The sequence below is a fragment of the Chlamydotis macqueenii genome, chromosome 3 (assembly GCF_036417535.1).
Source record: "Chlamydotis macqueenii isolate bChlMac1 chromosome 3, bChlMac1.mat, whole genome shotgun sequence".
NCBI lineage: Eukaryota > Metazoa > Chordata > Aves > Otidiformes > Otididae > Chlamydotis > Chlamydotis macqueenii.
This window is the reverse complement of record NC_141558.1, coordinates 91,685,202-91,712,327: the sequence shown is the minus strand read 5'-3', so window position 1 is coordinate 91,712,327 and position 27,126 is coordinate 91,685,202. Positions and strand designations below refer to the sequence as shown.

At 42.5% G+C, this 27,126-nt stretch overlaps 2 protein-coding genes across 2 annotated transcripts in view; one reads left to right on the top strand and one right to left on the bottom strand.

Moving 5' to 3' along the window:
- KIF26B (kinesin family member 26B) overlaps positions 1-1,904 on the top strand; it is a 301,193-nt gene extending 299,289 nt beyond the window's left edge. The window contains exon 15 of the mRNA XM_086744394.1: positions 1,136-1,904. Coding sequence (XP_086600520.1) covers positions 1,136-1,284 — 149 coding nt within the window. The 3' untranslated portion in view covers positions 1,285-1,904. The remainder of the gene's footprint in view (positions 1-1,135) is intronic.
- A 17,189-nt stretch (positions 1,905-19,093) lies between these two features.
- Positions 19,094-27,126, bottom strand: part of SMYD3 (SET and MYND domain containing 3) — a 414,779-nt gene continuing 406,746 nt past the window's right edge. The window contains exons 11-12 of the mRNA XM_086744446.1: positions 25,920-26,028; positions 19,094-19,803 (exon numbers count right to left, since the gene is read on the bottom strand). Coding sequence (XP_086600572.1) covers positions 19,702-19,803; positions 25,920-26,028 — 211 coding nt within the window. The 3' untranslated portion in view covers positions 19,094-19,701. The remainder of the gene's footprint in view (positions 19,804-25,919; positions 26,029-27,126) is intronic.

The following is a 27,126-nucleotide window of genomic DNA, read 5'->3' as shown; positions in this document are numbered from 1 at the left end:
TTTTAAAGCATCCTAACTCTTCCTTTGGCAGCTGCCGTAAGTTAACACTAGGTTGGTACATCCTGCAAAACGACCACAGTATATGTTTCAGGAACACTAGTAAGGAAGAGAGGTAAAAAGGACAGATTTAAAGGGAGCAGAAGCTTTCCCACACTTTGCTGTCCACTTACTGTGTGATGCCTTTGCTTCTGATTCCAGTGTAATAAATGCAGAAAGCCTCGAGGACTGCACAAACCTCAGGGACCAGATAAGATGGGAAGTGCTGGCTCAGCCAACGTATCTCATACTTGGCTTCCATGGAAGCTGCTGCCAGCTGGTCTCTGGCAGCATATGCACGCTTGTGTTGTAGCGATTGATGTGTACGCCTTCTCTTGCCACTCTTGAGTGGCCTAGTCCGAATCCCATGGAATAGGGAGAGGTGTGAGGAGAAAGGAGGTTGGAGGTTGGTTTCTAACTCTGATTTCTGAATTCAGCAAAGGACTTGTCCTCTCAGGGCAGAACACCTATTTAAATCTCTTTCTGGTCAGCAGAATGTGTGAGAGAGTCAGTATATCTCATGCACATGCCTTGAATAGGGATGACTTTAAGTATGTGTTAAGCATTAAAAATTTGATTAAGCATGGTGCTGAAGCAGACCCTGAATGCAACCAATCAAAATAATTGTAAACATTTAACTTGGCCTATTCTACACCGTATTGCTGAATCTCACCATCATGTTCAACCTGTGTGTTCCTTATGGGTGTGAAGATTAATCTGAAGCCTAGTGGTGATTTGTGCCAGCCTGTTTCTTTGCAGTGAGCCACGTGGTTCCTGGAAGAATAGTTCTGCTGGCTTTTCTTGGGGAAAGACGTTGGAGTGTGGCAGAAAGTACCTGCAATTCTGGAGAGGATGGCAGAGCATATAACTCAAGAAAGCATCCAATGCAATCTCAACAGTACTGTTCACTATCAGGAAGCTGCTGTGACATTTTAATAGCCATTAAACATAAAAGGCAACTTCTAGTGACAATGGCAAGCCAGAGATAATCTTCTGTACAGTACTGATGGGTTTGAAGACTTGAATTAGCTCTGTCTCTCCCACCAGCCAGCACTGGGTTTTGTCTGCTTTACCTATCTGTGTGTTTTCTTACCCACAGTTGATCTGGAGCAGGTATTTGAGCTGGATTCTCTGGAATACCTGGAGGCCCTGGAATGTGTGACTGAGCGTTTAGAAAACCGTGTCAACTTCTGCAAGGCCCATCTCATGATGATCACCTGTTTTGACATCACCTCTAGACGCCGATAAGGAATGAACCTCCAGAGAATTTCAACGCGCATCTCTGCCATCCTCCTTTTCCCTTCTGAATAGCATCCCAAAGACAACAGAATGAGGATGAAGGTTGGAGTCAAGTCTCAATTGTGTGTATGAGAGATTTGCTTTACTATACAGAAGAGTAGTGTTAAAAAAAAATGGACGAGCATGAAAAATGGAGATATAAGGTTGTTGATTCTCTTAGCCTAAAAGAGCACTTTGAGGAACCTTTAAGGACATGTCTGTAAATAAGAACTGCTGGCAGAAGACACTTCTTTCCCTGCATTAGCTGACAGAGGAGGAAAGGTGGTTGTAGGACTTCTATTGAGAGGTTCATTAAAAGAAAACCTATCCAGAAAAACTGTTTAAGTGCCTTGCAAATCTTTATTATCCAAACATTTATGTTCATACTTTATTGTGTACAGATGGTGCTAGTCAAGAAAAGAAAAAGGAAAAAAACAAACACACTTTTGAATTGTATTTACAGCTTGTTTTTCTCTTGGTGTTTTCTCCTATTTCAGACTTGCTGTTTCTAAGTAACTTGTGTTTGTAGAGATATTTCCTAATCAGTACAACATATGAATAAATGTTAACTGTCTTTTCTTGTTACCAGAGTAAGGCCACTCAAAGAGAAATTCAGCTTTCCCACATGACACAAAAAAATATTTCTATCAGTGAGTGAGGTTTGCTTATATGTTCTTCTGTACTATCTTATATACTGGAGGACGCAGTAATCTTGCCAGCCTGTAGGTTCTGCAATGTATGAGAGAGGACAGGTGAGATTACTGTGAAGTAAATATCTTTTCCATTTGATCCAACCCCCATAAATTGTTTTCTTTTTCATGCATTTTTAGCTTTGTACTGGTTAGAGTTATGGATGAGGACGCATTTTTATCCTAAAGCCTCTTTCTGATACTAATAAGTTGCTGGAAAATTATTCTTTATGCTGAGGGCTTCCATGCTTATCAGTCCAAAAATGAGTGATTCATTCTGTCTTTCTTTTCTGAGACTGATAAAATTTAGCTTCACCTCTTTTTGACATATGCCACTGCAAAACATGTTTTGGCAACTTTTGGTCCCTGGTCCAATCTGTCCATAGTCACAGACGTACCTGAGAAGTGCAGGCTCTGTTCAGCTCAGTGCATCTGGAAATAAATGGGAGTCATGAGTGAGTGGATATAGCACTTCAGGCATGTTGGCTACTGCATTTTCCTTATCAACCCTCCAGTACTGAAGCCATGGCAAAATTCACATTGACATCAAAAGGATGAGGGTCTGCATCTCAATGCACATCCAAATGTTCTACTTGTTTGTCTCTTTATCTACAAAACACTATGTGGGAAGAAACGTCCTTTGTCTTTCTTAAAGAAATGTATGAAATCTACATTTTAATTACGTATGAACATGAAGAATTATTTTATTGAATTAAGTTTCTTCTTCTATGTTGAAATAATCCCATTCACAGAAATTCCTCTCTCACATACACTTGTGCTACCCTCTTGTTGCTTGTGAGAAAATAAGAGCATCATTTAACATATACTCAATATGCATCTATTTACTGCTATACTTAAATGCAACTCTTCTTTTACCTACACCATCATATTAATGCCATCTTACAATACCCAAAGCAGGAAGTCCCAATGAAAAAAAGGACTCTACAAAAATGGTGATAGATTTCCTAGTGCTTAGCTGAAAAAAAAAAAAAGCTTTTTTTTTTTAAAAAAAGATAGAAATAACATATAGTTTTATTTTTTTTTAATACTATACAATTTGTAATAACAAATCTTATTCATTCTATTAGCCTTGTCACTGGAATTTGTGGAAGATCCTTCTTACATTCTATAGGATTATTTGGAGGGAAAAAAGATCCTACATGAAAGTTGTTTTCTAGTCTGTTCCACAGCATTTTCCTATCATGAAACTCATATTCCAAGTAAGTATTGAAGACATGGGTCTGTTCTCTCTCCCCATCTGTCTCAAGGCAAAAAAAAAAATATCTACCCTCCCTTACCCCTTCCAGAATGTGATTTCTCTAGCTTTGATTCTCTTTGTAATGATTTCAGTAGCGCTTGTTACACATTGGTTCTGTTGAGGCCATCTCTTCTCTGCAGAGCCCCACGAATTCAATACAGCTTCATAGAGCCATGGGAGTCACCCCTGCAGTTTTGTGCTGGATGAAGACCTAGCACCTTTGGGATATGGTGTGCATCTCTCTTTATGGGCTTAATCCTGCAGAGCCCCAGATACGTGCTGCCAGCTCACATCCACACAGGAGAGAGACTTTCACAGCTGGCTCCCATCTCTCACTCACCTATGTCCCCAGGTAGGCCTGTACTTCTCTTGCCTGCGGCACTGCGCTAAGCAGTGCCCAGTTTCCCAGGCCGTGCCCCCGCATTCAAGGAAGAACGCCTCTCCACCCAAGTTGTGCACATGAAATTAAATGTTGCCTTCTTTAACCTAAGCGTTTCTGAAAATGTGTTTGCTGGAAGGTGGTCGTTGGGAAATTGGGGCACATTGTCCTTTTCTGCTGAAAACAAGCAGCCCAAAATGGGCATGTTGGGCTCCTTGGGGACCTGCGGTGAGATGGTAAATGGCAAGCAGTACAGTAAAAGTAAACATACACTTGATTGATAGAAAGAAAGTGAAATTCTAGCAAATGGTGCATGCACAGGATGCATTATGAGAAGAGATGCCCTCTCACGTGGTCTGGGACTTAGACCCAAGTGGTGATGTTTCCATAAATCAAAAGGACACATTTCAGAGCTATTGTAAAATATCTATTACGTGTAATATTCCTCAGCATCATTAACTCAATTATTCATTGTCTCTAGATTTGGTACTTCTGTAGATTAGGAAGCAGAGCAACAAGCATGTCTATCCAGCCATTATTTTAAAAAGTAAGAGCATATGTTTATGCTGTTTATCATGATGGACTGAAATTGATTCCTAAAACCAAATCTATTACACCACGGATTAATTTGGCATACTGCAAAATACTAACTAAGCAGAATCACAGTCCTTATAAGTATTTTATTTTTGAGGACTTAATTAGAGTGGCCATTAACACTTCCATCATATGCATGTATTCATATCCTAAAATCCATACTCATCTTCTCTTTTTTTTTCAGTTTCTGTCGGTGCATTTCACAATGTGCCACTGTATTTTGGGGAAATGTGGTGACTTAATGCATAAAAGGGAATTAAAATTTGTGGAGATTTAACATCTGCAAAATGTTTTCTCATTGAAAATAGCTTTTTATTTCAGAATTTATATTTTTATTCTTCAAATAGCTGGAAAACATATACCTGAAAGTATCAGGGCCTTATCATGAGGTTGATCTTAGTCTACAATAGGCAGCACTTTAGAGAAGACCCATACACTTCTGCAAGTCATCCAGAAAGTCCCATTCTTTAAGCGTAATGCTGTTTTTATCCTGATTTTTTAAAAGGCATAAAATTGCCTAAAACACTCAAGAGCAACATGAATGAACTGCTTAGTCATTTGCATATTCAGAAATCAATCTTATTTCCCTGGGACAGCTTTAGTAGGAAACAGCAATGTTCATGTAATTAGGTTTGAAGGTTAATTCTTTGTTCGCATGTGTCACAGGAGATCACAGTTCTTCACTGTCGGGTTGTGTAGTGGCTGCAGAATTCCACCACTGCTCCGCATCCCCACCACTGTGCACAGGCACGGGCAGCTGGGACAGTCTGGGCATCATTCTGAGAACTGCTTGTCTTGGCATACATGAACAAGGGACATTTGTGTGCTTTATAGCCACAAATTCAAGTGAAACCTTCGACTGGAGAGTTTGGCTGCAGTCTGGATTCAGGCATCCCGCTGGTCTGTGCGAGCTATCGCAGCGGGCAGAAAGCCACGGGTCCCACATCCACTGACTCCGGGTGCTGGGTCACTTTGTATCCTAGAGAGTGTGGGAGAGCCCAAATTCCTGGTGCATTTGTCGTAATGACACACATCTTTTCTCCTGCCATGCCTTGTATTTGTCTCAAAACAATTTCTTGTCGATTCATTCAACTCTAAGTAGTCAGAAGTATTATTTCACAGAAAGACAAGGAAGCAAACTGGTACTGAGGCTCCCCTTCCTTGGCTCTTTACTGGGCATGTTCTCATCTCGCCTGTGCTGGTATAACTGAGGCACAATTGCTTTACGAGTCAGGCAAGTTTTAGCAGAGTAAACCTAGTTGCACGTAAAAGGAAAATTCATCTACTTCCATTTCTGGGTATTTACTGTGCTGCTAGTGATATAGTTGAAGAATGTGTTCCTCTTACCTATTTGATACCCCCTCATTTTGCCTCAGGACCATGCACAGGGCTGTCACGGAACATCATCTGTCTTCGATCCAGTCTTGGAAGACTCCCATTGCCGTACAACTTAACTTCTGAAACATGCAGCTACATAAAATGGTAACTGGTAAAGAGCAATGGCGTGATCCTCTGACAGGAAGCAAGCTAAGTGAGAGCTGCAGATAGTGTTCAGAAAAGGATGAAAGGTACACACTGGTATTTTTTTTTCTTTTATCTTGAACATGGCAATTATAGAGGCAGAAAGCTGGGAGTGATGCTGGGAGTAATGCACATCAAATCCAAAGCTTTCTCATAGGATAGACTCAGTTCGTCTTGAAGTGTTTTGATTTTTTCATTTATCTTGGTAATATGTTTTGTCTTAAAATAGCGACTATTACCTGCGACATGAAATTCAAATTTTGTGACAACTGAAGGATGTGAACTTTTACAAACACTGGCTTTACAAATGTTTGTGATTGTGTTGCACCTTTTTTTTTCTGAGCTAAAAATAATTGTTAAAATAAAGTGTTATATATGCAGACAGACAGACAAAGATGTATGTACAAAGCCTGAGAGAGACAGCATCACTCCCCCTTCCTCCTCCAAGGAGTACATATAAAACCTTTCTCTTAGCAGTCACCAAGATGAAGCTGACATGCCACACTATAGGGAAAACATGCTTGAATGCTTTGGAAGGCTTCTTTTAAAGGTCCTTTCTTCCCCATGTTCTTCAGCCTACAAAGCCAAGTTGCCGCAGTTCCCATGTAGAGGCTGCCATTGAAACGTTAAACCGTGTAAAAGTAATACAAATGAACTACTCTATATTTCAGCGTGTCATGATTTTAAGGCAAGGTATCTCACAACTGTTAAATGCAACAATTTCTGTATATGCATGAGGCATACAGTATAGTTACTTCAATTGAAAACCTGGACCCTTAGCTGTCTGTGAGATAAAGATCTGCATTGCAGAAGCAAATACGATTTTCATAAACCAGAGGCTGAGCAACCCTCTGATGCGAGTTCATATGGGAGGGACGGTTGCATAGCATCAGGGATGCCACAGCCCACTGCAGAGACTGAAGCATTTAAATCACTAAATACTGATAGGAGTGGATGATGACCGTAGAGAGAGGCACTATTTCTCAAATCCACTGATGAGTGACATATCTTGCTTAATCCTGATGTCCTCATGGCCTTTGTTCTGTTACTCCACAGTCTTTTGCATTGGTAACACCCAGCAGTTTTTGGAGACACAAGGCTTGGCCGTTGCTAGCTATCGTAAGATTTTAAACAGATTTCCAAATAGCTATGGCAAACAAAACTGTGAATGATTTGTCAGTCCAAAGTTAATAATCTCTATCTCTTGCATTTATTGTGCGCTCATCCCAGGGTTATCTGAGCTTCCATACCTGCTCTTGGAAATAATAAACCATTTTATTATTGTCTTTATCTTTTCTTCTTTCTCCTTCTCAAGCAAACTTTCAAAAACAACAAAAAAAGAAAACTCAGTTTCCCTTGAAAATGTAGCACCCTTATCCTAACTCCATTGAAGTCAATATGGATTTTGCCACCAGCTTTACTGCCAGCAGACTCGTGCTCACTTATGCAACATTTTGAAGCTCGCAAAGGACGTGATGATTCTGCAAAGAGTGGAGGTGCTGAAAGTGAAATAGTAACATTCATCTGTAGTATTTCAAACCACCTTCAAAATCCTCCTGGACAGGAAATAAAATACAGCCCAAACCATCTAACTTTGAGTGGTCCTACTTAAGTATTGAGCAAACTTTATAATAATGGTAATAAAATGGTGCTTGAGGCAGTTTCAGCTATATTACATATTCTCTATATACTATAGATATGGATGTATTCACCCTCTGTATTGTATATGTATGTGTGTGAGTATTTACATATAGCACACATACATATATGTTTTATGTATGCATAGATACTAACTTTTCTAAGTTTTCCTTTTTTTGCCTCCCATAGCTGAAACTGCTGGTTACTAACATCCACATCATATTCTATGTATGAAGGATATAATTTATTTGTAAACTCAGGATGTTCTTGTTTTATAGAGTTGCTTGTATTTTATAATTTATTTACACATCATGGTTGGAAATGCTTATCTAAGTGCTATGCATTGAAGTGTATGTTTGCTAAATCCATTTCACTCTGTTCGTGGCTATGTTCTTTCTCATCATAACAGTGGTATCAAATAGGGCTAAGGAGGAGACAAACTGATGGATACAAAACTTAATGCTGGTCCCACCAGAAGAGGATGTATCGGTAGTAGATATATATATTTTATCAACTAAATTTTATGAAAAAAAAAAAGAAAAAGAACAGCATGAGGACAAGTTCAAAATGTGGAAAGTCACAGCCATTTCCAAGTTGGTCAACAAACGCATTGAGCCTTTTGCCATTAAAATTGTAAAGTTTATTGTTTGCTGGCTAAAAAAATATCCCTTTTGTGGTATTTGAGGTGTGAAACATTGTCAAAAATATGATGTCTGGAAAAAAAAATCAAACTATAGTGGCATTAAATGTTTACTTTTATCTTACCAATATATCTGCCTCCCCTTCCTGACTATTTCGCTTTATGAAATGACAGCATTTATGAAATGACAGAGAAGAAGGTGCTTTTGACCCACAAGAGGATGTGCTATTATAATAGTGAGACTGAGCAAGATCAAACCTGAAAATAAAACAACCAAAGGGATTCTACCAAGCAAGTATCGCTGTGAAGCAAATTCACCAGAAAACAACAATAAGGAATTGCAGGGTTTGATAGCAATGACAGAAACACTGCAACCAAGTGTAGCACCATTAACTTCTCCCATGCTGCTGTCCAGAAACAGAAAGAAAAAACAGTCACGGGGCCTGAATTGGTCAAGCTTTTACAACTGCTGGTAATGGTAGCCATATTAGCAGGGATTGCTCCATCTGCATCTGTGAGCAAGGGAAAAATCTGAGACCAAACAAACAATAAAAATATATTTATATGTGTAATTTTTTATCACCTCTGGCAATCGTGTCAAATTTCCTTTGGCCACCATGCAGGTATATAACACGATGGAAGAGTAATAAAAAGAGTTTGTGTCCATTGCTTAAGACATGCTTGTCCCTCAGAGAGGCCATGGTGGCAGGTTCAGCTGACCCCTTAGCTTCTGCTAAGGTGTGCGCAATATCTACTTGCCTTTTGCTCCCTGTTGATAATTAAGAAAGCACCTCACTTGCAGGGCAAGGTGTGAATTCACTCTCTGGGCAAATCTCAAATGCCCCTTGACACTTGGGTAAGCTCCGATAAGGATACTGTGCTCTTACCATTGAAGAAAACAACAGGTCTTATTTCTTGTGAGGAAAAGGACAAAGGAAACTATTTAAAATCTCCTTGAAGACACACCATATGCTTGCAGATAAGGCCCTCATATTGCCTACATTAGGGGAGACACATTAGTGTGCTAGGTATCTAAATATTTGGTTGACAGTTTGGTGAGCATTTAAAATAACTCTTTCTTCTACCTTGTTATTATACCAGCTTGGTAGCATAGCTAGCAGTCACAGTGGCAGGGGATGCAGACATCTACCATGCCCAGATCTTCCAAACGAAAAATATCCAGGTGACTACAGAGGCAAAGGCTGGTACATAATGAGATGGTGTGGCGGGGGTGGGGGGGTGGGGGGGGGGGGGGTGGAGTTTATCCTCATTTCTCCTCTCCCAGCAGCAAACCCTATGGCTCCAGTACTACCTTAGCTGTTGCCTCTGGGCCAGTGAATTTGCATGCTGGTGCCTCTTCACAGTAGCTGTAAATGAAGATAAACAGCCATTTCTTCCATCTCTGGGCTGTTCAGAATAGCTCTGGTTTGCTCTAAAGAGCTAAAAGGCTTATTGCCTATTTTTGAGGTAATTTATCTTCATTGCTGTTATCAGGCAGTCACATCAGTATTAAAGAGCCTGAAGTGCCTTACAGTGACAAAAACAGAAAAATGGGTTAGCGCAAGTCCTAGACTTTGTCTAAGGCAGAACTGATGGTGAGGAGCTCTATATGAGCTGAAAAAAAAAACCAACAATTCACTCTTGGCCAGTTCTGAAGCCCTACAGACCTCGCTGTTGCACACCTTTGGTTTGGGGCAAGACTGCCAGGAAAGGTTTCGGGCATAGAGCAAGAGCAGTGGCTCACACCTAGCAAAAGGCTGGTGTCCTTATGAGGCTTGCTTTAAGTTGTTGACACCTCTTGTAAACTAACAAACACCCCATCCGTGACCAGATCTTACCTTGTCTTTAAAACCAGTAACTTGCCAGGCTGAAAATCAGAAGAGAGTTTAGCGTGGAAACCTGACAGGCCCCATCTCCCTGTGAGAGTCCTGAATAAGCTCCCCAGCTACTGGAAAATCAGGGGAAGGAGAAGGAATTGCTAAAACTTGTTCCTTTCCTACACCCGCCCACAAAGCACTGAGGCTCGCGGGACCTCATCCTCATTTTGTCTGGCAACACTGTCTGCCTGGAAGCTGCTGAGGAGGGAGGGAAGCAAGAGAATTGAGCTCACAGTCTCTCAGATGAACACAAAATTAATGTTTAGTTCCTCCAGAAAAAGGCCATCTGTGAGTGGATTTTATGTTTTATGCTATCTGTTAGTATTCTTGACAGTTGCCAATCTGGCAGTTTTGGAGGCTGACATCTGCTATTTAACCACTGAGCAACGCTATACTGGCTGTGACCACATGAATGCTCCACATTGCTCAAAGATCACTTTCATAACCTCCAAAAGCAAGTAGGTAGCTTGAATGTCCTCTCCAGTCTCCCTTGAAGAACAACTCTGGCAAGTGCTGACCTGGGAGAAGCTCGAAGACGGCCAAAAATGGTCCATCCCCAATGGATGCTTGTCTAGGGAAAATACCTGCATTCATTTTCATATATGTTTATGTGCATCTCCTCTGTGGACACTTATTGCACAGGTTTGGCACCCATGATTTGTGTCAGATTGCAGGTTTCACACCAACCAACTGACAGCCAAACATATGCAGCTGTGTGCGTCTGGCACTCATCCGTATTTTCATTTCTGGCTCCTAGATACCCAAGTGCAGCCGTACGTGTGGGTGCGATGTGCGGGGGGCCTCAGGGCTTGCTGCGTAGAGGGTGTCATACACCTCCCACATGCAGGAGCTTTGTCCCTTGCTTTAAAAGAAGCAGGGACTCTCCTTGTCCCTGTCTTATCCCTGCTCAGCTTCGTTCTCTGAATTACAGGAAACCACAGAGGCAGGGGGAAAAAAAAGTCTGACATTTTCCTATACTTAGTCAAAAGATGAATAGTTCATTGTAGTTAAAATAAAGGGCGGGGGAGGACGAATGATGCAGAGCATACAAGCCCCTCCACTTGCTGGCTTGTGCTCTGCAGACTCTTCCACACTGGTACCATTGGATGCTCTCTGCTGTCCAGCACAGTCCCTTGCGAACTGCCCCTTGGAGCTTGCTTGAAACGAGAGCTGTGTCACTGAAGGAGTAGCAGTGCTTGCACCCGCCTTGCCTTTCACTGCCTGTCTGTGCATAGCGGCTCAGCTTGCTCCCGTCTCTGTACTTTAGCTGATGCCCAGACACAACTGTGAAGGGAGTCAGTTGTGGGAAGATCCAGAGCACTGCTTTCATTACAGAGCAAACTGCCTGCTCCTAGACTGCGTTTGATGGAAATCTTACAATATCCAGCAAGCAGCACCACAGGAGCCAAGCAAGACACTGTAAACATAATTTTCTCCTGATTTCCAAGGACAAAGGAAGGCATTGCAATTATTCAAACAATGAAAAAGATAACAGGGTGCCTTCTCACCCTGTGGCTGGTGACTCCTGCTGCCCCCAGGACCTGGGGTAGCTGGGACTCAGGCCTGCCCTCAGTTTCCAGCAGCTCAAAGAATGTTTCTAAAGGTTATGTAAAGCCATTAACATGCTGTGAAATCCACAGAAAATTTTCTGGACAGCCTCTAAGCCTTGGCTTTGCAGACTTCACATCCATCGGACTCCATTCCTTCTGCTGGCAAGGCTGACAATGGGAGCACCAAACCTAGTCTGCTTGACAATTGGCATTGCCGTGGCATGGAGGGGTCAGTCACAGGAACAAACACCAAATAATAACTGAGCCTAACAAGAGGGCTTTCCAACTGAAATCTTTGATGGGTATGCAGTTAGTGTGAGAGTACTGGGGCACTGAAGTACTTCCACAGTGAAAAAAAAAAAAAAAAAATTGGTCTAGGACTGATTTCTCCACCCAGAAACATCACGTAGGTACTTGTGACTCATTCAGTGAAATACTTATTTATTGCCCTTCTGAACAATTCCTGGCTTGTGTTTATGTCCTGTTAATAGGACAGATTTTTCCATATGTTTGCAACTTACACTGGCCCAAGAGGCAGATTTCCCCAGCTCTTTCTGGCAGGTTAGTGTAGACAGCACAGTCAAAGCCTCCCTAGGAGCTATTGCAAAACTCTGCTTAGTTTCTTATTAAGGTGCTTTTAAGGCAATTCTGAGCTGGCCGTTTTCACTGCTACACACCACACAGGCACTGGGGCAGTGACGCTGCTGGCGAGCAGCTCCTGTGACTGCAGAGACATAGGACCGAGGGGAGACAAGGGGGATGGCTGAGCCAGTCCAGGTTCATAGATGGAGGTGGACGTTCGTAGACTTGTCAGCAATTTAGGAACAGAGATATCTTGGGTGAGCTGCAGAGAGGCTGGACACAAGGGTGCCTTGCTTGACCCTGCAAAGGTGTGAGACCACCTGGCCTGCAGCAGAGGCACCATTTTGGGATGCATTTTGTTGTCACACTGGAAGCAGAAAAAACACTGGGGCTAGTGGGGGAAGCCAAGCCCCTATAATCTAATAGTTATGTCAAAGATAGCTGTGAAGATCTGGGATTTTTTTTTTTCCCCTTCCTCAAACAGGAACTTTGAGTAAAATTGATCCTCATGCTAAGCCATTTTGACCTCTTCATAAGCTAGCACCATAAAGTGTGGAGGCTGTTATACCGCCTTATCTTGCTGGGATTGTAAACCTTTGAGCTTTAAATTCCCCCTGTGACCCTAGAAATTCTTCCCCAGGCAAGACAGAATAGATCTTTTTTTTTTTTTAAAAGCACACAGTGAGGTAACTTATAATTAAACCCAAAATAATCAAGGGTTTTTTTTTTTTTTTCAGATGGGAAAGCTGTAAACCTATTTCTCTAAGAAATCATACACTTAATCACATCCTAGAAGATTTGCTTGGCTGCAAGGCCACAGTGGTTGGCCAGGAGCTGGCTCACTCACTGTTGGATGCCTCGTGCGGTGAGATTTTTTTTTTTTTTTTTTTTTTTTTTTTTTTTTTTTGCTGTGGGAAACTTCATATGGTGCCTGAGGTGTATGGCAGGGCTGGATGAAGGCTGGCATAGGGGCACTTGTGCCAAGCCTGGGCTTCTCTGCCGGGGACCATCTGCGGCCTAAGGCAATTCTGGGTTTCCACCATTTTCATCTGGCAGACTGCATGAGTTTTTTCACAGGAGTTGCAGATGGTAGAGGGAATTCGAGCCTAATGACAAGAAGGTTCACTTTCCTCAGGTGCCTTTTGCAAACCCCGGCTCTGCGAGCATCCCCAGGCCCCAGGCTGCAAAGCCCTGCCCCACAAAACGGCCGTGACAGCTGAGCCCCACTCACTGCAACCCCCATCCACGGCTTTACGGAGGGCAGATGGCACCAGGACTGGCCTGGCTCAGCCAGCACCAGGCAGCAACACATGCAAAAAACGCTGCCATGGTCCAAAGCCGATGTAGTAGTCGAAGGCTTGTCCTGCTTAACTGTCATTCTCTGAAGCAGCAAGCTAAACATTTCCATGCTGCTTCAGAAATTGTTCTTTTGGGTGGGTTTTTTTTTTGGTTTGTTTTTTTTTTTTTCTGATTGATAGAAGTTTTTCCTCTCTACTCCCTCCCTTCTTCCTCCCAACAGAAATCAGATGCTGGACATCTACCTACCCTTTTTTACAAGGGTAAAACCTCAACATCTTCAAGGGCCATGGCCCCTGATGAGATGCAGTTAGATGTGAGTAAAATAAATGACAACCAAAAAAAGACCAGCAATCAGCACAAACCTATTTGCAGAAAATACAAAATCAGATTTTTGTCTATTTTCACAACTTATGTAAGAGTCCCTACAGAAAATATTTGGTAAGGCGGAAAAAAATTCTTTGTATAGCCTCATACCTTTGAGAATACCATTATCTATTGATGCCTTCAGTCACAGATGTTCAGAAATCAACATTCCAAACTTGTGACAGAGAATTGCCCTCATCCAGCACAAGGGGACCATTGCTCCTCAGTAACAGTCTTTTGGTCACAGCCCTATATAGGGTATAAGCTGGGTATAAGAGATTAATAACATATTGAAGAGAACAGAAAAACAGAGACATTGCCAGTATCTCACTGAACACTTTCTCTCCAGAGCGTGAGATGACTTTGAAAAGGAGACTGAAGTACCACAAGGGCCCTTGCATACAAATGGGAGAGATGGGATTGCCCGGGAGAAGCAGAAGCAAACCCTCAGCAGTGAGTCACTGCTTCCTTTCACCCAGTCCCCATCACCTCTGCTACTCCAGTTCCCAGACAACTGACTGTCCCTTAGCTGCATGGCTACTGCTGCCAAGTCCTCTCTGCAGCAATGTGATGCATGTGACTCTCTCCAAAGACCACAACAGCTTTTCCATCCTTCACTGTGGGCTCCTGCAGTGTGTGCCTGCCAGTGGGAGGAATGGCAGCTCTGTGACTTCGCAACACATCACTTGGGTATTCCCAGCTCAGCAAGGGATAGGACAAGGAGGATCAGGACAGACATCTCCTTTACCTGCTCCACTGCAGGATGCTCAGCACCACACCTGACACCTACTACAACAGGAAGGCAACACCAAAAAGGCTTCATTAAAAGGAGCTGCATTAAAAGTAAACAGGCAAGTACAGCACAGAGCACAGCACAGGCCCTGGGGGAGGGGAAGAGTGGAGCTCTGCTAATTTTCTCATCAGACGCTGTTCTCTATTACCATCTCCTGGCTCCTGCTCTGAAAGTCAAGTGGAATTCTCAAGAGGAATCACCTGTGATTTAAAGTGCAGTTTTCCTCCAAGAAGTATGTAAAATTGCCACCTTCCTATTCAGAGCCTCTGGAGACTGGGAATCAGAGCTGCTGAATTGGAGGGGCGGAGGAAGAAAACACTGCTCTTCCCTCCAGCTCCTCAGCCTCACTAGACCAGCCCTTAGCTGAAACAGAAATGGGAACGCAGGCTCCTTAGCTCCACGTAAGGAGACCAGCAAGTGCTGCCTGCCCAAGCCCAGGAGACAGAGGGGAAGTTTAAGCAAAGAAGAGGCTGCATGATTATCTCCTTCCTCCTGTCCTGGGGTCAGTTGCAAGAAGAAATTGTGCTCTGTCCTAATTTAGGCATCTTTGGAGCTAAAAAGGGCTCGGGCAGGATGCTTCAGCCCTGCTTGCTTGCTGGGAGCCCCATCAGAATTTGGTTAACAAGGAGCTGGAGCATCTGAGACCTCTGAAAAGCTTGTGCGCATGTGCCTTTCTGTGCGTGTCTGTCTCTGTAGCTGTATAGAGATATATTTAAAAGAAGGTTAATTGGGCTCCTGGGAACTATAAAGAACTTGTTAGCTTCCTCTGTGTGAGCAGTGACTGTATGAAGCCTAATTACTAAGCCCAAGTTATTCTTTTCTTTGGGGGGGGAAGGAATCTCTAAGGCCCTTATTAAAACCTACAAAAAGTCTAAAGAATGATGGAATTAGAATTGACTTGTCCATGTTGATCACAAGTGCAGAGCAAATAAAAATGTTGAACTTCCCCCATGAAATACTAATGGGGGTCATATAGGCATGGTTTACACATCACTATGGTGGGGATAAACAGAAACTACAGCGCTGAATGGCAAGAGTAGCAGACTGCAGGCTTTCAGGTAAGGTGTACTTTTATGCCCAGGGCAGGAAAAATACACACTTAGATGTTCTTGTAGGGAGCATGTTATGAAACAACCATCTCAAATGTATTTTCAGTCTGATTAAGTTTGTAAAATCGGAAATAGAAAAATAAAAGGACTTTTGTAGAGGAAAATGTACATTGCTAGGAAAGTGAAAATAGCCATTTAAAAAGGAGAGAGAGAAAAAAATGAGCTCTAACGTGGCTTTGGTCTGAAATGCCCCAAAGCATCTGCTTGGGATTTTTACTGTCTTTAGAGTTTGCTGAAGTGCTAAGGTGGAGACCAAAGCTTTCTCTATGTGGAGGAGGCACAGCTTAGGCAGGGGCAGCTCACAGCGCTCTGTCCGTGTGTGGCAACTCAGTTTTGGAGGAACTCTCAGGCAATGCCTGTAATTACAAGAAAATACAATGATGCCATTCCATCCCAGGCAGCCCACAATGAGAAAGCCCAACTTCTGACCCTGGCTGATTTGCCCAAGGTCAGACACAGTTTCTGGTGCAGTGGAGAAGCCAAGCCAGAAGTCTATATCCATAACTGTAACACCTTCCTTCTTCTCCTTGTCTTATGGGAGATTTAATTCTGAATCAGGGAAAAAAAAATCCTCGTAATTGGCACAACCTCTGTGAAACACAGAACTCTGTTCATTAACAGCCTTGCAGTGGCCAGGGACTATTTGGAATATGTTGTGCTGGGAAATAGCCTCTGCATTTCATAAATATACTATGTTAAAAAAATAACAAGTCTAAGAAAAGCTAGCTTAAAAAACCTAGCCATGAGAGAGCAGGGTTACAGTGAGAAGCAAAGAAAGGGCTGAATAGTGGGAGAGTTTTGTTGGTATGAACCCACACACAGATTGATAGACTTGAGGAGGTCACACCTCCAAAAAATTCGTTCAGTGCATTTTCTCACGAGTGTCTTTACTTTCTACTACCGCTGCTATGCACTGCAAGATTTGTTTGCTAAGGGCTCAGAGAGTTTTTTACTTCCAACATCAGCTCAGCACACGCTGAGGGTATGGATACAGAGAATTACACCATGCTTAAAGAAACAGCACAGTTTAGGGAACTAATTTTTATTTAATTTTTTTTTTTAAAGACGACATGCTTTGGTCAACTAGTACCAATTACTCTCATCAAAACTGTATACCCCTCATGTTTTTTTTTCCTATGTGTTGGTACTGCTTTTCTTCCAAATACATACTACAATGCAATGCTTGCTCTAAGCACAACTAACATTTTTGATCCTGGACTAGTTTAAAGGATAGCGACACATCAAAAGTAACTCAAAATATATTTCGAAACCTTGTGGTGAACCCAAATTACCATTACTTTTCAAAAGGTACTGGAAAAAATCTCTTACCTGCTGGAAGCAAGCAGCAAGCCTGCCAGCATTATAGATAATGTTGCAGTCTGCTTCTCTTTGACTTTAGCATCTTTATCTTAGCAAGCTGGTATCACCTGAAAAATTTGACAAATGCTGTTCTTGAAGGCTGTTCAAAGACAGCTCCAACTACTCTGAATCTGAGCTGAAAAAAAATAAGATTACTTGATTTGAAATGAGTGCTTATCTAATGTTCCCTCCTCGCTGACACGCTTGCTTGCTACCGCACTTTATATTTTATGCATTTAGCTGAATCTCTTCGCAGTCACCAGTCAGCCTTCTTTGCAGGAAACAGGCTGGAGTGGGAACACTGGAAGAGGAAATCTGCCCACAACAACCTCCCCTACAGCATCAGCAGCCTTGCTGGTGGTGGTAGTACACGTGAACCTTCAAGGGAAACTACTCAGTCAGTGACTGAAACCAGTCAGAAAACTTAACTCTTTCCTTGACCAAGCTGAAAGAAATGCAAGTTTTGCATCAACAATAATGAATATAAAGCATGAATTACGCCCTCGTACTAAGGAATCTCCACAGATTAGCCCAGAGGAGAAGGCCAGGCAGGGCAGGCAACGTGGTGGTGCCCTCAGGACACTGATCTGGAAACCTGAGCCATAGACCAACCTGGGGCCAGTTGGGTTTCTTGCATTTGCTCAGTGAGCTGTGGACCAATTTCCTACAGCCCTATGCACGTGGCAGCACACTTGCCGTTGCGATGCTCTGCAGCCAACATAGCACGCTCTTTCTCCATTTCCCAACAGCCATTGAACTGTTTCACTTGTACATTTTCCCTAAGGATCTGCTGTAGACCACTGCTGGAGAGAAAATACCAGTGTAGGTAGATCCTTCAGCTTGATGTAATGTGGCCTTTCTCATCTGACATCAGGTAACTCTCCCTCTTCCCTAGTGCCCATCCTTCCCTGCTCTTGTGCTTGGAGAGATGTGATGTCCTTGTCCCGGCAGCCACAGAAGACAGTGCTGCAGTTCATGCACACAGATGTCTGCACACACGAGAACTGGCCTGTCTCCCAGTGTGTGCTGCACAAACTAATGCATCATCTTACCTTACATTCTGAAGTCCCTTCCATTTGCAAATCTTAGTATTAGATATGTAATCATGAGCTAACATAAGAATCACCTTTATGCAAAAGCATATAATTTCTAATATGCATGTGCCCCTTTAAAACCAGAAAATAGCTCTTGAAGACTGGGTACCCCTCACATGTTCTGATTGTCCATCAGTGATGCCATTACTTTGTCAGAAATCCCAATAAATGCGAAGGTCTGACCTTTTCCCCTAGATAATTTCCTGTTCATAATAGCAAGAAGACCCAATCAAGCAGTGAATTTCTGTGAGGATTATTGCACTTCTTGGGTGGCTCATATGACTTGGCCTCTGGCATCAAGCCATGCTACGTACTCCAGAAATGCACCACATTTCATAGGTTATTGCTTGCATATTACTGCTGGGCAAGTGAATGCTCGATACGCTGGAACAAATTCAAATGCCTTGAAAGGAGATATCTTCCTCAGCGTTGGCATTCATGTGCTGTGGCTGTAAATTACGCCCAGAGTGTTCATTTTCTTTTTAAATGTGTTCTCATCTCATAATAATTAATGGTGTCAAGTTACTGGTGTGAAAAAAGCCTGACTTTACAACAACGATGGATTAATGAAATAACAGTCATGGCTGGAGTAACAGCAATAAATTGTCAGAGAGAAGTGACACACCTGAAATGATACTTTCAAAGGCCTTAAATTATTTAGGTTTCAATGTTCCTCATAAATATTTGGCTTTTGTTAACATTTGTTTCTGTATTAAAAATGGAAGTCAGCAGCTCTGGCAAGAACGACTCTCTCGCTGATGAGTGTGGGGCAATGGAGCACCTGTGCCTTCCAAGACATCCTCCCTCCCATAGGAGGGATGACCTCCTAGTTCAGCGGTCACCTGTAGGTCTCAGACATTCACTATTTGAGGAAGTGAAATTCAAATCCCATAGGCTCAGAAAGGTCTAGAAACCACACCACTGAGCTCCTAGATCCAAATCTCTTTAAAGCTGTTACGAAGTGAGAAACTCTTGAAGCAGTCAAAATGGGGACAAAACAGAGTAAGCAATTTCCACATAGATACATTTTTTAATCAATTTTTTTTGTTCAATCCATTTTAATATTCAATATTATAACATATAAAATGCAAGAAGAAGAGGACCAGAGTCCTGCAGATATATTGGGAGGGAGGACAATCTCATTTAGAACATTGGGAAACTTTTATTTGATGTCAACGAGCTCTGGATCAGGCTTTTGGAAACCACACCTAAGGGCAAGGCAAAGGGCAAAAATATATTCTCTCTGCTTATAATGTGTCTGACACGAGATCCTTAATGGCTGGCATAAACTGGTATAAAAATTGACTGCTGATATCAATGGAATTATATCACTATGTAACTGATGAAGACTCTGTATGCATTTCCCAATACTTATTATCAATTAAATTAGGTGATGTAAATTGACAATTAGGTATTGTCAATTAGATTGTTTGGTAGGAAAAAAAAATCTGCTGAAAACTCCAGATATTCCTCCAAACTTTAACTTAATTAACAGCAAAACTAATAAATACTCAACATTTTTGTAAAGCAAGTAGGACCTAATGAAATGACACCAAAATCATCAAGAAGCTTCCCAATGCAGTAAAAAGCATTTGATTTCCTTTCTCCTTGAATATTTTGTTTTCCAGACTGGAGGTTTTCTTCACTGTGTTCTCATGATGGCCTCACACTCTTCCTTTATCTCCATCAAGGCTTGCATCAGGCTGTGGTCTGTCCCATGGGTCACCTTCATAACATTATAGGCCTTGAGGAGAGAACAGAAAGGGACACGTTAGTCACTGTGCAGACCATGCAAAGGGGCTGGTCACTGCAGTGGGGCACGGATGTAAGTACTGGTCCTCAAGTGGTTGGCAGCTGGGGGCTTGAATGCATGGCATAGTAGAAATAGGAGTGAAGTATCCTGAAGTATATGATGATTTGTCCCTGACAAAGGAGGAGGCACTGCCACATCATTCTTAGGTGTTAAAACCCACAAATATGTTTACAATAGTAGAGGAAGATACTTTTGCACTGAGGCCTCAATGCCATTTTAAGATTGGTCAACTACATCACCCAAGGTTTTGACACATTATTTAAAAGATGACTGTGATGTTCATAATGTCAATAACCTCAAAGTCCTGTAATCAGAAATAGATTAATGCATAACCAATGGACTAAAGTGCCTTAACTGCATCAGAGGAAACTATGCGTAGCATCAACCAAATGAGTACATTAATAGTTCCACTCTAAAAAAGCGTGGGGGAATGAGTCTTTGCTGCTTTTCCCAGGAATTATTTTCCCTGTGTGTTGGTAATTTTCTATTGCTAGACCAATTTACACTTGCTGATACTGCCTGTAGTGTTGCTGATTCCCTGCCAGAGATATGTCTGAAATGCTCTTTGCCCAGCTCATGTTTAGAGCATCACTTTTCATCTGACTTTTCTGCTTCTTCCTTCTATTAAATTCCTACTGCAAGGAGAGAAGTACCAGATAGAAATGGATTCAGCACTTCTGAAGAAAGAACAAGGGAGCTAGAAGTGTAGTGGCAGGAGAAAAGGCACCAGAGATTTTTCCTCATCCCAAACTAAGGAATTGTCAAAAACTAAATCCAGCCTGTGTTTCAACAGGTCTCTGGTCCATTCAACTGACAAAATTCAGCTAAATCAGCTATGGATTGCAAAAAAAGGATCTTTATGGAAACAAATGTTGAGGAAGGGGCCTCATTTAAATCAGAAAGATAAAAATAAAAATAAATATATTATTTGGTGGAATGAATGAAAGCCTACTTCCAAATCCTAGGGAAATTCTAGCACAGTTTATTTTTGCTTCAAATTACTTAATTCTTAAAAGAAGAGGGAGGTAGCAAAAGACTGAAAGAGCAAGTTGAAACAGCAGTCAAAACAAATCAGAGTGTGCAAGGAGCTCTAGAAACAGTCAAATATGTTCTGAGCTACCACAGTGCCCTACTACTAACTGATAAAATACTCAGCTAAACAGAACAATGGAGCTGCTTTCATCACCATTAGAAATGCCTGAGAAATGTGAAATAAAATCAGAAATCCTCAATTTTTGCATAACTTGATTTTAGCAGAAATACAAAGCTGGTCATGTTTTTGCAAAAGGTTTTTAAGTAAGTCATAATTATATTCCCTGAAAAGACTGCCTAAATTGTTCTTAGTGTTTTTTTCCTAATTTAACATATCAGGGAAATGTTATAAAGAATAGATAATAGAATTATTTCAACATAGGGGAATGTGAGGTATTAAGCTGCACAAGAGCTTTTTTTTTTTTTTAATAAATAATTGAAAAACTACTGTAAAAAATAAGAATAAGAACCAGTCCTTCTCTGGCAGAAACAGTGGAGTGGAGAGAGAGGAAGATTTGTGTGGTATAGGAATCCCTGGATGGAGCAGAGCAGGACAGCTGCAGGTGGGATACCGCGTGTGTTGCAGTGCAGCGATACGTAGCTGCGCCCAGGCTAACGAGGTAAGGACAGGATAACCCTAGAGCAAAGTGGCCAGGTGAACTGGCCATGGATCTGACCATTCTCTCTCATCTCCAACATTTCTTTTCTGTTTCCTTTCTTTCCTCAGTGTGTCAGATAAATGCACTCAGTCTTTATCCTTTTGTCTCCTCAGGGAGAAAATAATTCTCATGCAATGTACTGTTTCACGTACTGCAGTACAAGTGAGAACAAGCTGCATCGAAGTTAGAATAGCAATGACTTCTGTAATCCCCAGATTAAACTGGCATCAAGCTACAGAGCTGATTTTGCAAAGATCAGTGTAAAACTGGGGATAACTTCACCTCCAAAGCAAGGAATTGTTTTACTGGGCAGAAACAGGAACGTGCAGGCTCCCTGCATGCTCCCCTGCTCTCCTGAATTGCACAGCTAACCCGCAGAGCTGAGGCTGAGCAGAGTCTTGTCGTCTGTGTGGTCTTCCTCTCAGCTAAAAGAACAAATCTAATTATGAAAAACTATAGTAAGCGCAAGACAGCAAAACAGGCCACAGTGTCATCAACCACACACAGTCTCCCTGAAGAATATAAAACTCATTAGATGAGTGGTGTGGCTGCGGCTCCATGAATGCAAATGAAATGCAGCGCAGTGGTTTGTGCCTGATTTGCATGGGGATGGGAAGAAATGCCCATCACCACGGCTGCGGGGAACGGTGTGCACATGCAACACGGCACCGCTCCATCACAGAGAAAGCAGAAAGCAAATGGCCATGTGCCAAAAAGGCATGAAGGGAAGTGTAAGCATTTCAGAGGGAGTATCTGTGTTTTTCAATCCCTCTTGATTAAAGGGGACCCATGTTAAAGCAGGCATAGGAAAACCGAAAACTATCACAGTTACTATCAACTACAGCTGGTAAACAATTCCGTATTTGAAGGAAACACCTAGAGAAAGGAGATTTCCTCTGTGTTGCTCTGAAACCTGGGAGGGATTTTAGCAGAATTCCTGTGCTTTTTTGCCTCTGCACCAGGGATTACAGTAAGAAGGGAAATACTATTGTACCTATTGTGGGCCTTCATGAGATGGGACAGCCATGCTTATCAGCTCACAGGAGGACAAAGGTGCTCCTGAGACCGTGCCAGCCAAGTGCAGGGTCTGCAGGAGAAACTGGCCAGTCAGTGTTGTACGTGTGTGCATCCCCCTGCCTGCCTACCCCTGTCCCCATCAGCTGTCACTCAGCGGCTGGGCACCGCTGCCCTGCTCAGGAAAGTGCGTGGGCACAGGCAGCTGCTGCCACCACCACCATCTCAGCCCGCAGGATGGAGCAGCAGCTGAGACAACGCACTGCAGCACTCAGCATCCCTCTTCAAGGAGACAACAATGGGAAATTAAGGCAAAATCTCCCCCTCTGCACCCTGCCTGTACTCCCAAACTGGGTCCCGCTCCACTCAGGTTATGGAAAACCAAACAAGTGAATTACCATGCTGTGAAGGTAACAAATGACACCTAATAAACATTTATGCTAATGAGTGCACCTCAGGACACATCTATACACTTGCTGGGGGCTCCCATAAGCTCCAGAGATGCAGACCTGTCCTGGGCTCCTGCAGGAGCCCTGCTTCTCGGTCCAAAAACTTCTCTCTTCACAAGACAGCGTGTTGCAGCTTTTGTTATTGCTACTTTTTACAATTATTCCAGGGTCTTTAAATTAGGTTTGTCAGACTGATCTCCAGCTCTGGCCTTTTGCTGCCAAAGGTTTTCCTGATCTATAATTCCATTTGTCCTCCCACCATTCCATCTTTCATGTATGTGTATATACACTTAGAAGTAATACGTTGGCTGTACAACAAACCAAGGGCTACTCTCAGTTTTTATTCCAGAAGTGGAGTATTGCCTCTCTGTAACACTTCTGTTTCCAAAACCTGGCAAATTAGATTCTTCAGGTCCTAATATACTTTTAGGGTGTGATTTTAATGGGTAGCATGAAGCTCTCCACATTATTTAAGCCTTCTTTGGGTGTGCAGGGCAGAGAACTAAACCCAAAGGGCACTCAGAGTAACGTGGCCATGACAGTGATTCATTCTCAGGTGGCACAGAGAGCAGCAGTAAGGGCTGGACTGCAGCACTGCGCATGAAGATCTTCTGGTCTTAACAGACGGCGCATCTGATGCAGAGAGGCTGTCAATCCCCAGCAGCTCTGAGGCTGTGCCTGATTAAACAGGATTTATAAGAGTGAGGTGAATTTTACTCAGATCTCAGTTCCTCTGCACCTTCCACATCCTTCTCCTTAATGCCACACTGAAATTAGTCTGACGAGGGCTCCAACAGGGTTCTATTCAGTGCCAGAGTGTATTAAGAAGAGTAATGAAGCAGAGAAGGTAATCGAGTTTCTGCTCTGAGCATGTGGCATGCTCTGTTGACACATCTAATCACAAAGGGCCAAACTGCGCTCTCATATAACTCTAGTACATTATCTGAGTTATATTAGGAATCACATCCTTTACTTGCAACAAACTGGGAATTATATCTTGCTCTAATGTGTTCCATTGTAGGCAGCAATGAAGGAAATCAGTTTCAGATCTCATCCAAAGAAGCCCTGTGTCCTGTGCTCACAAGCTTCATGGAGAAACAGGATGACAAGAAGCTTTTCCTCCTCTCGGCTGTGCTCCCAGAGAGTGGGAGTTCAGTCTCGCACATGTAGGTGAAAAGGGGGAGTCTGAACAGGGGACAGGCAAAACCACAACAGGATTAGTTGTAAATGGTTCTGCATATCAGCTGTAAAGCACTTACTGTGTCCTTGTGGACCACTAATGGCTTGGAGACCACAGTCAGAGATGCACTGAGGTATGGCATAGAATGGTAAGCGGCACCTTATTCTCCCTTTTCAGGGAAAGAGGAGATCACAGGTTGAAGAAAAGGTTTCAGTGTTAGGCATTGCTCAGTATTCAAAGGATAATGCAGTAGCAATCTGGCTTGCAATGGGCAACTTCTTCACTAAAAACATACAAAACCCCATCACAACTTCCACCTTCACTGATAAGCAGCATTCAGATGTCTCTAGGTGAATTCACTCCAGTTTAATTTAATAGAGTATCACGTTGGAAATGCAATTAGAAGAATAACTGTTAATATATTGCAGCAGTATCAGTGAAAATAGAAGCTCCTCTGACTGGGGTCTCAGTCCACATGCTAAAAAGGAAAGTCTGAATGTTTGGAAATTATAAACATTACAGGGGAAATAGCAGAGCAGATTACCTGGCACATGACAGATATATGACTTGCTTCTGAATAACGCATGGAAAATAGAATTGATTACTCTTCCATCTGCTTTTTAATGATCAGAATTGGCCATAATTTAAGTTAAATAAATCAAGTGAAGATTTAAGTTACCAAGACTTAATAAGACTGGCATCACATTAATTTATTATTTCAACATGTGGAAATTATCAATTATTCAGCTTGCATAATTAATCAGATGTTAAAACCAAAATAAATTTGGGGGTTTAAAAAAGTAAGTGCAAAATAGGAAGTTATCTAGAGAGTCATGAGTGACATTAATTTTATAAGGGATCCAGGCAGGAGTAAAAACCACTTCTCCCCCTGCCCCCAGTGCAGACACCCATCCTCTTCTATCCCAAGCAGCAGCCCTAACTCTGCCACAAGACTAGCTCTTCATATAGCATGGACATTAAGCAAAGGGGACATAGAGCCAACTTCTGCACTTCTTTCTAATACTGGTGCCAGCACTGGAGCACACTTCTGCCCAGCAGCAATGGGCAAGTAGCTGGGCCAGGTGGCTTTCTGCAGCCTGGGGTAGGAGGAAATGAGTATACAACTCAGCTCAGGTACAACAGGGATGGCTTAAAGCTGAAATGTAACTGGCAAAGCACCAGTTGCAAAACCAGATCAAAGAAGAGAAAGATGATGAATGATATAGAAATAAGAGGCGTCAAGAAGCATGTCTCTTGATTCGAGTGTGGCTCACAGTAAAATACAAGCATTAAAGGCAAAGTTCTCCCATATGAAACCACAGATGCCTGGTAGGGGCTAAGGAGGGTAGAAACTGCAGCTCTGCTCCCGTTCTTGTACATTCAGTGATCCCAGATTCACTTTGTTATGGTAAGGAGAGTCTAAGGCAGTAAGATATATTTATCTCTTCAGATCTAATCATAATTTTTCATCCAGGCACCTGTGAGCTATTGAACTGTAATTAGCAGTGACTGATACTGGAGGAAGTCAGTGCCTGAAACGCTGAGCAACGGTGACCCATCACCACACTCAGCTGCAGCCTGGGGAAACACCAGAAAAAGCAGTGAGGAGTATCCAAAGGCATGAGGTACAGTCAGAGCAGAAGGGGGAGACACACAGCAGGTTTGGGGAAAGTGAGGGAAGGGGACAGAGAAGAAATGGTTCACATTACTGACCTCTTTCAAGGTTTCCAGCGCTTGAGGAAACATGCCTTGACTGTACTGCAGTTTGCCCACTCGCATCAGCTGGACAGCCCTCAGCGGATGGAAACCAGGATAATACAGTCTGCCGAGAAAAAGGAGGAAAATGTGTCTCTGTCAGCTCTCACCTTCACAGTCACTGCCTCTGCAGAGAGCTATTAGGGTGGGACTGCAAAGTCATTGTGAATGTTAATAAGGTACTCAGAGAAAATTAGCTGCACTAGTGAGAAGCATGAAATACTGAGGGGAATTAGCAAATTATTACTCTCCATCTCAGAGGAATGCCTTTAACATTATCCTGTTAGAAAGTGATGAAAGTAGGATTATTTAATTTGCTACTGTTGGATAATACAATAGCATTTACTGTACTTAGTATTGCAAACAGAGGTCATTCACAATCCCAGGTCTCTGGAGAGGTATAATTTTAAGAGGAAGCTTCAGCACAGAACCCAGTTCTGGATCATCCAGGATGAAGGAGAGGGACTGCAGGGAAAGCAGGTATGTAACATTGAGGCCACCATTTCTGAGTTCGCTTGCCACTCCCTGTGCAGAAAGAATTGGTGCTGCACATTCAAGGAAACATCTCAAACTTGGCTTTTGCATCTAGACAAGGTATCTGCTAGTGTGAGGATACGTTCCTGTTCTTACTCAAATGATTTCACAGAAGCAGAAGTTTTCCATCAATCTCACAGGAGTTAATGAAAACAGAACTATGCTCTCTTTTTTTTTTTCTAGGAAGTAGATGGAGAACAATGTCATCATTAATTCCTCTCAAGATACTCTTGAAATGTCCATGCTTTCATGATGACCACTCTGCATCTCCAAAGTCCACTGGCCTGGCTCACAACACCTGGATCCACCCTAGCCCTGTGTCTTGGATGTGGAAAGCGTGGCATCTTGGAAAAGCAACCTGAGGACTGCAGAAAGCCATGGACGTGACTTGCCTGGAACTGGCCAGCAGGAAACATGAGGTGAAGGGACACACGTGGGAGTTAAGTCACCTGCAAAAGATCCTAAGATCTTTTTTGACTAACTACACAAATGAAAGAATAAAAGCCTCAAGCACGACTCAGTGAAGACAAACATCCTATTTGATCAAACAGCATTTTATTTCCTCAAGTGCACCAGCTGTGTGCTTGAGGAGTGTCTAAAAAAACACAAAATTTGTCACAACTGCAGGGAG